We start from the raw sequence: 12,910 nt of genomic DNA, 5'->3' as shown, positions 1-12,910 counted from the left end.
CGATCGGTTGCCATAACTCAATAAACAACCTTATTTGGACGTATATATTATTATACAACCCGGAAATGGTTAGTCTAGATCAACATCCCATAATAGCGATCTTTCTGCTCCACGCTGATCACCCAACGGTCAGAGGAAGCTGCGGTGAGTTTCAGCGTGTTTGATTATTATTATCCATACAAACTGCTATGATCAACATATCACCCATACTACATGATTCATTTAACGTCGGTCATTGCATTATGACCCCCCCCCCCCCCCCCCCCCCTCCGGTCACCAGCAGATGATGAGTCATGACGTTTAGGACCTTGTACAATTGAAATTTTTAATCTGACGTCAATCGCTAGCAAACTGCATTTGATGATGTAATATATGCATAAATGGCTATATCTCACGTTCTATGAATTACTGCAGAAAACGATAAAAACATATTTATACTCTAGACAGTATTTTTATATGAATGTGTGAATGAAAAAGTAAAACGTTCCGACCTACACCCTGAAAAATAGCTAATCGATGTTGAATGGGCCATAGTAATGTCAATTTAGCAATACAATTTAAAAAGTTATAGCCCTGCAAAGTAGGTGAACATATCCATAGACAAATAGAGCTGGCAGAGAAGGGATTAGGACGAATCAAAGTGGTGGCGGAGAATGACAATGTAGACGTATATAAACAATTCCTCTCAATCATCACGTAAAATAATATATAGACTCATACAAACATAATCCCTCTGTCATGGTTTTCTGCTCCCGTTTTCAAAAAGAAAATGGTGCCTTGTTCACTTGTTTCTTACTAAAGTTGAACCTAAAATATGTTTCTGACATCATTTCTAGTAGTAAGTTTGATATATTGCTGGATCTTGAGTCATATTTGATCTAGTTCATGCCTAGAAAGTTTGATCAGAAATACGTTTGATGATAGAGGTTTCTTATACAAACACCACATTGTTTTGGTGGTGCTCTGACACCTAGTGGCTGAAACGACTTAGTATGCTTTTAACTAACTAAAACTAGGATGCCGGAGTGGTGCTGTGACCTCTTCTTTGCCTGTCAAACAGAAGCTCTGTGACACGGGCGATGACGTCGGGATGCACCAGGCACTCTAATAGGTCGTTGGTAGTGATGCAGGTGTGTGCCAGGTCCTCCGTGTCCCCGTCCCTCGCAGCGGTGAGTCCCGGTGTCCGGTCCCGACAGGCCGATGCTGTATGTCTATCTGAACCGGGACTACGTTCGCGCGTCACAGGTTGGAGTCTGTCAACAGGCGTGGGCCTGTCGATCTGTGTTCCGTCTGTGCTGACGGGACGGTCTGTAGAGGGTTGGACCACATGGCCCGTTTGAGATTCCAGCACGCAGCCCCTGGATGATTTGATCTCAACATCTTTATGGGTCGTATCCCTTGATTTCCGCGAGTCCCTCTGATCACAGAGCACCGGGACGAGGTGTGGCCCAAAGGGAACGGTATGGGGTGCAGACTTCCCTCCCGAGCCGCCGGTCTTCTTCACTTGTCCACCGGAGTCCCGTTTGGGAGGGTGGGAGCCTGCAGGGTGTTGTGTCTGCTCAGTGTGATGACGAGTCCTCTCTTTGTCCATGCAGGCCTGCACCGCCAGGTTCACATACAGCATGTTCTCGTCGTGGGACGCCACCGCTTCCTGCAACCACATGATGATATGGACCACAGGAGAAAAGGTACATAATGTACGTTATGTTATAGCCATACGTAATATATACGTAATATATTTACATTTCGTATCGGCGAAAGTCCAAAAAAATAACGCATGGTATTGCTGTGTTTGTATCAGGGTGGGTGGCTTGGTCTAGCCTCTGGAACCATTTCTAGCAGATGCACAAGTCTGGCCTCTTTTGAAAGGAAACACTCTGAATTGTCTTCCACAACAGGAATAATCACTCTGGGTGATATTGTCATAGAGTTACAGAGGTTTGAACACACTGAAATAAAAGTTTTTAAAATGTTCGTCTGAATTATTTTGTAAACAGATGCCTGCAGATCTATCTACTCTATAGTTATTAGCTAAAAACACTGCTGGGGCCATATCCTGAAGTCTTACCTAGAACATGTCCAAAGTTGATAATATCACAATAAATGAGTGTTTTACACATCTTTATGTAATGGTATGTTTAGGCGTTTTTCCATCAGGGGAGTTGATGTGGACATGGTTGAGATGTACAAATACCTCGGTGTGCACATCGACAACAAACTGAACGGGTCAAAACATGCAGAAGCACTATACAAGAAGGGCCAGAGCCGACTCTACTTCCTCAGAAGGCTGAGATCCTTCAATGTCTGTACAAGGATGTTGAGGATGTTCTATGAGTCGGTGGTGGCGGGCGCCTTCTTGTACGCTGTGACCTGCTGGGGCAGCGGACTGAGAGCAGTGGACACAACCAGGCTGGATAAGCTGGTCAGGAAGGCCAGCAGCGTGGTTGGGGTTGAGCTGGACTCTCTAGCGAGGGTGGCGGAGAGGAGGAGCCTCGCTAAGCTCCAGGCCATCAGGGAAAACCCCACCCATCCACTATACACAGACTTGGCTGACAGGAGGAGCATGTTCAGTGCTAGGCTCACACTACCCAAATGCAGCACTGAACAGCACAGGAAGTCCTTCATTCCAACAGCCATCAGACTATATAATGCATCACTGTGCCTCACTGCATCACAGAGCACAGAGCGGCAGCTCAATAGTGGCAGGAGGACACGACTAGCGGCCTCCAGGCTCCACAACAGGGGGCAGTGACAGCTGCCAGACATTGATCTAAGTCTTATTGGAACCCAAGGAGGACAATACACTACCTAAAGCATATTGCACCTAGTTACACTGAATACTGGAATATATATTTCATATTTCATTTAGTTAGATTTAAATTATAATTATATTGACCAAATTGTTTACCCCATGCTCAGTATGCTCAGTATATTCTTACTGTATTTATTTCTGTATATTTTATTTCATTTCATTTTATCCTATTTTACTTTACTCTACTCTTATCCTAGGCAACTTGATTTGATTTGTGTTATTATTCTAATTTGTGACCTGTCCTGTCTAAATGTTTAAATGTTGAGCGATTTGCAGTGTCTAATTTCCCACGGGATAATAAAAGTATTTCTATTCTATTCTATTCTATTCTATGAGGGTAGGCGGTTGGAACGTTAAGTGGCTAGTGGTGAGTGCACTCGCCCCACACTACAAGCATCATTAGTTTGACTAATGCTGTTTCGTGCTTCGCAGAGACTAAATAAGTATTGTATACGTAATATATTTATGTTTTGTATCGGCAAATGTCCAAAACATCCCAGCACAAAACAGATTGGAATGAGGTGAATAGATATTAGATACAACAGATGTATATATATATTTATTGGAGATGTTAACTACGTTTTCCGTTGCGGACATAATTCGCAGTTGAAAAAAGGTAATAAATCGCACTATATTACAATATTGCGACTCTAGTATCATGATAATATCGTGGGGCTTCTGGTGATTCCCTAGTATAAAGTGAAGGGATGCCAGTTCAAGGGGAACTACGACCAATTTCAGAATTCATAAATGTTATTCCTCTGGTCTGACTCTAAGACAGTCCAGAAATATTAGTGAAAATGAGCAACTCTCCCAAATTGCTAAAACTCAAACTTGTGATTGGTGAATATTTTATAGATAACACTGAGAGCACCCAGGGTAATGTTCTGAGTTCATAGGTACATTTTCAGAACTGAGGCCACTACTATAGCTCATTTGGACATAAAAAAAATAAAAAATTCTGTGGGTCCAAGAAATCAGTCTCCCATTCATTGTCAATGGAGCAGCTCCAGACTTTATACCTGATGACTTCACAAGTTTCATTCTTACTTCCCTGGTTTTTGGCTTTGGGAGAGAGTGGCTCGTGTTCACAGTCACACAAATATAGATTAAACTGTCGCAGGCCGTGGAAATAACATATCAGACTGTTTTGTTTGAGTGGTGTTCCCCTTTAGGAAATAATCTAGAGTTGACCTACTGCCAAATCCTCTGGGAAGCAGGAGGCGTGAGTCAGACTACAGTACAGGGGTCAGGAGTTCCTCTCTCTTCTTATTGTACAGACGGCAGCTTTATGGCTTTAATCTCTCTCTGGATCCCAGCCCAGCTCCTGTATAGCACTTCACGTTATGACTACACGGCTAATGACCCACCGCTCCAATAGGTAGGATAGATGCCACATCCGCTGTGTCAACCTTTAGACAGGGTGTGTGACAGGGGTGGAATTGAGGTCAGACTTCAGAGCTGGGTCTTACTTACTACCTCGCCTGCTTTCAAATATAGCTCAAAGCATTTCAGTGGATAAAGGTATTTTGCATGTTGCTGCATCGTCCATCAACCTGCTTCAGAGTCTTACCGGTGCATTGACCCTAATTAGATCTACGTGCGTCAGAATCTCCCCCATTTGTACTGTGTGTTTGTACCGGTAAAAAAAATAAAAAATAAAAAGGAACATTCATTCTGTTTCGTTCTTAACTGAGGCCAAATCCCGACCAATAGGAAAGTAAAGTGTGCCACATGTGTTTTGACAGCATGTGAAGCGAGAGGCTGTTTTGGTGTCATTAAAGTGCTCACCTCTGTGGGGTTGAGCCAGGTGTCAGTGTTGTTAAAGTGCTCACCTCTGTGGGGTTGAGCCAGGTGTCAGTGTCAGTAAAGTTGTCAGTAAAGTGGTCACCTCTGTAGGGTTGAACCAGGTGTCATGTTGTTAAAGTGCTCACCTGTGGGGTTGAGCCAGGTGTCAGTGTTATTAAAGTGCTCACCTCTGTAGGGTTGAACCAGGTGTCAGTGTTGTTAAAGTGCTCACCTCTGTGGGGTTGAGCCAGGTGTCAGTGTTATTAAAGTGGTCACCTCTGTAGGGTTGAACCAGGTGTCAGTGTTATTAAAGTGGTCACCTCTGTGGGGTTGAGCCAGGTGTCAGTGTTGTTAAAGTGGTCACCTCTGTGGGGTTGAGCCAGGTGTCAGTGTTATTAAAGTGCTCACCTCTGTGGGGTTGAGCCAGGTGTCAGTGTTATTAAAGTGGTCACCTGTGGGGTTGAGCCAGGTGTCAGTGTTATTAAACTGGTCACCTCTGTAAGGTTGAACCAGGTGTCAGTGTTATTAAAGTGGTCACCTCTGTGGGGTTGAGCCAGGTGTCAGTGTTGTTAAAGTGGTCACCTCTGTGGGGTTGAGCCAGGTGTCAGTGTTGTTAAAGTGCTCACCTCTGTGGGGTTGAGCCAGGTGTCAGTGTCAGTAAAGTTGTCAGTAAAGTGGTCACCTCTGTAGGGTTGAACCAGGTGTCATGTTGTTAAAGTGCTCACCTGTGGGGTTGAGCCAGGTGTCAGTGTTGTTAAAGTGCTCACCTCTGTGGGGTTGAGCCAGGTGTCAGTGTTGTCGTCGCTAGGCGAGGTCTTCAGGGCACAGACCACAGCTTTGGTCACAGCCTCAGCAACTCTGGCTTCGTCATCCAACTCCTGCCCAGAGACGGGAGGTCCAGGAAAATGGTTAGAGACAAATATTTAAATCACTTGTAACAGACCCTCATCTGCACCTTTGTTTATTTTTATATTTATATATTCAGAGGTAATATTGTTTACAGTTTATTTTTTCTCATAGGACCTCTTTAACCTGTTAAGCTGTAGGAATATTTCGCCTAAAGGTACATGCCTAAGTATGTGGACGATTGCTTTACTTCTGCAAGGTCAATTTGCATGTTCTTGGTATCTAGGAACATCTAGGGACCTGGGGGTATGTATTTCCAGTGTCAGAAATATTGTGTCTGTTACTAGGCTGAGTAAATTGTAATGAAGAAAAGGAGAATATAAATTATGATTTATGATTTTTGCATCTTTGACGAGAAAATCAAATCGGGTATGAGAAAATGCTCACGGAGCTCATTCACCACCTTATTGAGATCATGTGTACAAAAAATCTAAGCAAATGAATAAATGGAAGATGATTAAACAGAAGGATTTGTAGATACAGTAATTAATGATAATCGATTTCAATTATAAATTCATATTTGACCTTGAACTTGACCTTGACCTTATTATGGCCAAATCATACATCTATGGATAGGTAAAATGCTCCTCTTTCCAATGGCAGGGTTGAATTTGGATTTAGTCATTTCCTTGCGTTTTTTACGATAATTAGCATTTCCTGATAAATTCGTATTTCCGATAAATCCGATAAATCGTATAAAACATCGGTAAAAATGAAAATATACACTTTTTTATTGTTTGATATACTTTGTATATTATTTATATATACACGGAATATCCATTTACCTGCGTTCAAACCAGAGTAATATTCGCTCTCCTTATTGGACAGCGCCCTAGGCGCCACCTCGCAAGCCCCCAACGTCAGGTTCAAAGACAAGTTTAGGCATGTCAGAACATGCCCGGAGACAGCGTATTGATCCCAGACAAGGACTGCGGTTTGGGACTAGATAATCACTTAAGTATATATACAGCGCAAGGTGCGCACAGCAGTAGATCACCTGCTTGTCCATCTAAACAAGCCAACGTAGTTCATCGTGTAAATTGAGCACTCGTGCGTTGAGAACATGTGCGAATAGAATAGTAAAGTGTCAGAGTTTAATGCAGTAACGTCAAGTTCGACCTAATCTAATGTGAAGTAAATAGTCGTTCATTTATTGTATATCGTGCAACCACAGTTCGTTCGTGTGTAGCATTACCCAGCGGTTCGTCGTGTTTTAGCTAGTGTACCTTAGCCAGGGTGTGTGGCCTAAATACGTCGCCCGCACCCGAGGAGGCCTAGTCGGAGAACCGTTGGACATGTGCACAGGAGAACCAGCGTCGGCGATTGCAGAACCATTACTGGTTGGATTATATTGATTTGGAACGTGTTACCCGGAGAAGAGCCTCGTTGATTTCCACTATCGTTTGGGATTCAACCTCGTGAGGATTACAACTCGGGCTGGCCTCATGGACAGAGGCTGGCTAGCTGTCATCATTGCTATCGAGCATTTGGATTACAGTTATTGCTTTGCTGCTGATCGTTGGATTTACAAGGACCGACTCCTGTACGTGGATTCTCTTTATTCTTCATCGAATCAGACTGAGTATCCGAACATTCCTCTACCCTCCAGGCCTTACACCCCGGAGGGAACCCATTGTCTCCAGGCGGTACCAGCGTTGCCTTATATAGTTGCTATTATACAACAGGTGGCGTCAACTTAGACCCATCGTAGGAATCCTGCTATTCCCAGTGACTCATGCTGCTGACTGACTTTATTCATATTCTTCGCCATACAAGCGCGACCCTAATTCTCATTCTGTAACCTAATGTTGCATAATAATAAAATACCCTCAAATACTATTTCTTTGTCAATGCCGTGTTCTTGTGAGTGTTCACCATCTATATTCGATGTACTGTCTGGCCAGTAATTAAAGTACATAACTAGCAGTGGTTTAATCTATCACAATCTTTAATACAGTCAGGGTTTTGTAACCCCTCAGTTATAATTGGTCCTTCGAGCCGGAGGGTATCAGTGTAATATTTAATATAATATTAATATTGACATGGCCAGCGGTGAACTCTCCAAGCGGCTCCCCTAAGCTAGAACGCCCGCAACGCAAACGTCAGCTACCTCCGACTTCGCTGTCGTTTTACCCCCTAGCTTATCTAAACAGACGTTAAATACGGATAAATCGGATAGTTTAAGCATGCCCAATCCTATCGACTTGGCGACCCCGCCAGTAGAGACCCCAGTGGGTTCAAGCCAAACTGACTTAGCTCACGGGGGGGACCAAGTGGGACATGACGTGACTATACCTCCAGACAGCGTCACCGGGAGAGACCCCGGAGCGCTCCAGGAGAACAGATCTCCAACAAGCACTGTCAGCACCCGATCACCTCCGTCAGTGTCATCCCCCAGCGAGGCGGACCAGAGACTGGCGCAAGCCTTGATCGCCACGCTGACAGCTTCAACCGAAAGAGACCGACTCCAGGGTGAGCGCGACCGGCTTCAAGCAAAGACGCTTAGTGAGCGCGAACACTCTGCCACGGAACGAGAGCGCCTTCACGCGCAACTCCAAGCACAAGCCCTTAGTGAGCGCGAACACTCTGCTACGGAACGAGAGCGCCTCCGGGCGCAACAATTACGTGAGCGCGAACACTCTGCTGTGGAACGAGAGCGGCTCCAGGCTCAACAAATGAGCAAGCGCGAACAACGAGAGCGCCTCCAGGCGCAACAATTGAGCGAGCGCGAACACTCTGCAGCGGAACGAGAGCGCCTCCAGGCGCAACAATTAAGCGAGCGCGAACACTCTGCAACGGAACGAGAGCGCCTCCAGGCGCAACAAAGGAGTGAGTACGACCGCATCAGACTGGAGGAGAGACGCCTTCAGACGGAAGAGAACATCGAACGAGACCGCGGCAATGCACAGCGCGAAGCAGAGCGCAACGCCGCCAATGCGCAGCGCGAAGCAGAGCGCGACCGGCTGCAGGCGCAGATGATAGAACAATTGATCGCCAGGGCGACACCCCCTCTCTCCGCACGGAGCTCCCGGAGATCATCACGACAAGGGTCTAGGGCACCGTCCCCTACCCGACAAAGCTACCCGGGACCCGGCCAACAGGAAGAACCTGCCTACGTCTCCGAGACCCCTCCCCGACCGGTCCATACGAGACCCAGCCAACGGGAAGAACCGGCCTACGTCGCCGAGAGACTAACTAGGAGACTCCAGGACCTAGAGGAGGAAGAGGAGGGATATCAAGCCCACCAGCACGAACATACTTTGGACCAAGAGGCCCAGTACAGCCCCGACTTCAGCCCCGAGTCACTGCACTACAAACCCCCGACCCAACTCAAGGGTGAGTTTGACGTACAGTCAGCACCGAGGAACAGCACCTGGGGACCCGGCCTCTGGTACCCACCAAGTACTAACCCACGACCACCCGTACGGGGAGACTCGCCCAGGAGGCCTCTTCCCCTACGCTCACCAATGTACCAGCCATCCATGGCATCTTACCTTGGCACACCGACGTTCCCAGACTTTACGCGCGAGGACAGAGCACAGTACACGGAATTACGCATGTGTTTAGAGACTATGATGTCCGATGTCCACGACGAGTCGTACAAATATGCCATCCTCCTCAAGCATCTCAAGGTGCCCAGAGCGCATAACATAGCGCTGGCATATTCCAACTCAAGCACCCCATACTCCACGGCTCTGGTGGCCCTCGACGCGCGCTATGGACGCATATGGGATTACGTGATCCAAGAAATACGAGATATCGACCGCCTCTCCCCAGCCAAAGACAATAGAGCACTGGATGACCTCTCTATCAAGGTACAATCCCTCGTGGGGATGCTGGGGTCCCAAAAGGAGAAGGGGAGATATGAACTGTATGCAAATTCTAATGTGGAGCGGATACTGGAGAAGCTCCCTCCAGCCCGCCAAGAGCGTTTTCGGCGGCAGAGAGACCACCGTGACCCCAACGGCCCAGAACCATCCCTCCTAGACCTGGCTGCTTTCCTCGCAAGGGAAGTTAGCAGTCTACGACTGGACACATTCGTGTGGAGTGGCTCTAGCCCAAGAGATGGACCTCGGAGGTCCAACGATAACCGCCGGTCAGTGACAGTTATGCACCAGGCCGAGTCAGTGCCGCAGCACAAGAACCACAGCACCCCCCACGTGAAGGGGAAGTGGAAGATTGTATGCCAGTACTGTGAAAATGAACATTGGCTGTCTCAATGTGACACCTTCAAGAAGCTGACCGCTGACGAGGTGAGTCAGTGGATCAAAGCCAACCGCCGCTGCTTCCGCTGCGCGCGCAGCCATATGGCAGCTGAGTGCCGCCTAAAGAAAAGATGCAGCAAGTGCGACGGCGCCCACTTGGAGGTCCTACACGACAGCAACAAGAGGAGACCCGTACCCCCAAGCAGCTCGAGAGTGAACGTCATGTACATAGACCCTGCGAAGAGCGGGAGCTCCCGAGTGCTCTTGAAGGTGGTCCGAGTGCTCCTAAGCTACGAGGACAAGGTCATGGACACTTACGCCATCCTAGATGATGGGTCAGAAAAGACTCTCCTCCTCGCATCCGCCGCAGCCCGGCTGGGTTCGAGCAGCCCGAGAAGCAGTATAGCATCACTAACGCCTTCACCAGCCACGACATAGGCCTGTCACGGTACACCTACCCCATCACAAAGCTGACGGAGAAATACGTGCACCTATGTCATCTACCTATACCGCTCATCGACGACGCCACCCCGACCCTGCTCATAGGATCCGACCACGCACACCTCATCGTCCCCACGGACCGGGTCCACATCGGGCCCAGAGGCTGTCCAGCAGCGGTCGAGACCCGCCTGGGTTGGACACTACAAGGCCCCCTCTCCGGGTCTTCCAACCGACCGACAGCCCCTCGCTGCCTCTACACGAGGATAAACGAAGACGACACCACCCTCTTGTAGCACGTCGAGAGGCTATGGACATTAGACGCGATGCCCTTTAAGAATGAAAAGAAACTCGTTCGCTCAAAGGAAGACACTTATGCCATAGCCCTCCTCGAGCAGAAGACAAAGAGAGTCGAGGTCAACGGAGTGATGAGATACGCAACTCCACTCTTGAGGCGAGAGGGTATGCCCACCCTCCACGCCTCAAAATAAGCGACAGAGCGATATCTACTGAACACCGAGCGGCGTCTAGCCAAAGACCCCACTCAAGCCACTGTGTACCGCGCTGAGATCGACAAGCTGATCACAGCGGGACACATAAAGAAAATTGACATTCAAGAGGCCGACCAGACGACTGAATCCTGGTACGTGCCCCACCACAAGGTCCACCACAATGGCAAGGATCGCATTGTATTCAACTGCAGCTACCAGATCGGACTACAGAATCTGAATAAAGAACTCTTGCCCGGCCCGACACTCGGCCCCTCTCTCCTCGGCGTACTACTACGTTTCCGCCAAGACAAGGTGGCCATCAGCGGCGACATCAAAGGGATGTTCCTGCAGGTGCGACTAGTGGAGGAGGACAAGCCCCTGCTGCGGTTCCTATGGAGAGAGAGGATCAACGATGAGCAACCATCCATCTACCAATGGGAGGTCCTCCCCTTCGGCACCACATGCAGCCCATGCTGTGCTACGTTCGCACTACAAAAACATGTGACAGAAGACCCTGAAGCTGACGAGGAGGTCAGACAAAGTGTAGAGAGGAGTTTCTACGTGGACAACTGTCTGCAAAGCGTCTCGACGCCAGAAGAAGCCGAAGCCCTCCTACTCAAGCTCCGCGCCTCACTGATCAAAGGCGGCTTTGATCTCCGGCAGTGGGCCAGCAGTGACCCTCAAGTACTTCGCAGCCTCTCCCCAGAGACAAAGGCAGCAAGCAGCGAGACCTGGATGGCGACCACCCCAGGTGAAGCACAGGAAATGACATTGGGCCTAGTCTGGCGCTTCAAAACAGACTCGCTCCATTACAAATACACACCCCTGACCCCGGAGCAGGGAAGGTCGACCCCTCTACCGACCACCAGACGGAGCGTATACAGAACACTCGCAAGTCAATACGACCCGCTGGGGTGTATCCTACCTTACACCACTCGGGCGAAAATGATTGTACGAGAGCTGTGGGACAAGGAACAGGGCTGGGACGACCCCATACCCGACCACCTAGCTTCCACCTGGAGAGAATGTGAACATACGCCGGAGCTACTTCCCACCCACGGTGCGGCTGGAGACGTGCCAGATGGACCTGCACGTCTTCAGTGACGCCTCGGAGGTAGCCTACGGTTCGGTGGCTTACTTGCGGGCCCGAGAGGAGGGAGGAGAAATACACACAGCCTTCATCCTGGCTCGCTCAAGGATAGCCCCCCGCAAGCAACAATCGATCCCGCGTCTAGAGCTCTGCGCAGCTCTGGTAGGCGCGCAACTCGCCACGTTAATCCAACGTGAACTCACCATCCCGGTGCAAAGAACAATCTTGTGGTCAGACTCCATGACCGTACTCACATGGATCCAGTCCGATTCTTGTAGATACAAGGTCTTCGTGGGAGTCAGAATCACAGAGATTCAAGACCTGGTAGGATCAGCGTGCTGGAGGTACGTGGACACGAAACAGAACCCAGCCGATGTCATCACACGGGGGATGTCCCTAGATGACCTCACACGTCACAATATCTACAGTGACGGTCCTGAGTTCCTCAAGCTCCCGGAGGAAGAGTGGCCTACCCCCACCCCACGGGAGGCTAGTGAAGAGGAGGCAGAGATCAAGAAATCTATGTTCTGTGGACTGACGCACACCCCAGTCCCCACTGACCCTAACATAGACGACTGCCTCACCTTTGAGAGTGCGCAGCTAAAAACATTCCTGTGGCACCACCCTGAGGTTCCCCCCACTACAGACCTTGACGCATCGAACTACGCAGAGGCAGAACTCCTTCTGCTACAGCGAGCCCAAAGAGACTCGTTCCCCGATGAGCTAGACTGCCTGCAGGGAACAAAGCCAATCCCATCAGACAGCAGACTGCTCCACTTGGCCCCTGAGCGCGACACCCATGGCCTCATCAGGGTGGGTGGTCGTCTGAGACGGGCCCCGGACTTAACGGATGACGTCAAGTTTCCTATAGTCCTCAACAGCCGACACAAGGTCACTGAGCTCATCATAAAGAAATACGACGAGGATGTACACCACGCTGGCGCAGAGAGAGTCTTCGCTGAGATCCGACGTCGTTATTGGATACTGCAAGGAAGAGAAGCAGTACGACGCTTCCAGCGGACCTGTCTAGACTGTCGCAAGTGGCGAGCACAGCCCAGTATACCCATGATGGCCGACCTGCCTCCCTGTCACCTCCGACTCGGCGAGAAGCCCTTTCACTCCACGGGCGTGGACTGCTTCGGCCCGCTCTACGTGAAGAAAGGAAGAGGGACAGAGAAGA

At 49.0% G+C, this 12,910-nt stretch overlaps 1 protein-coding gene across 1 annotated transcript in view; it reads right to left on the bottom strand.

Moving 5' to 3' along the window:
- Nucleotides 1-342: 342 nt before the first annotated feature.
- Nucleotides 343-12,910, bottom strand: part of hspbap1 (hspb associated protein 1) — a 110,275-nt gene continuing 97,707 nt past the window's right edge. The window contains exons 7-8 of the mRNA XM_084309546.1: nucleotides 5,368-5,478; nucleotides 343-1,651 (exon numbers count right to left, since the gene is read on the bottom strand). Coding sequence (XP_084165672.1) covers nucleotides 1,013-1,651; nucleotides 5,368-5,478 — 750 coding nt within the window. The 3' untranslated portion in view covers nucleotides 343-1,012. The remainder of the gene's footprint in view (nucleotides 1,652-5,367; nucleotides 5,479-12,910) is intronic.

The sequence above is a fragment of the Notolepis coatsorum genome (genome assembly GCF_963971535.1).
Source record: "Notolepis coatsorum genome assembly, chromosome: 3".
NCBI classification, from domain to species: Eukaryota; Metazoa; Chordata; class Actinopteri; order Aulopiformes; family Paralepididae; genus Notolepis; species Notolepis coatsorum.
Note: the sequence above shows the minus strand (reverse complement) of the source record. Positions and strands in the feature narration are given on the sequence as shown.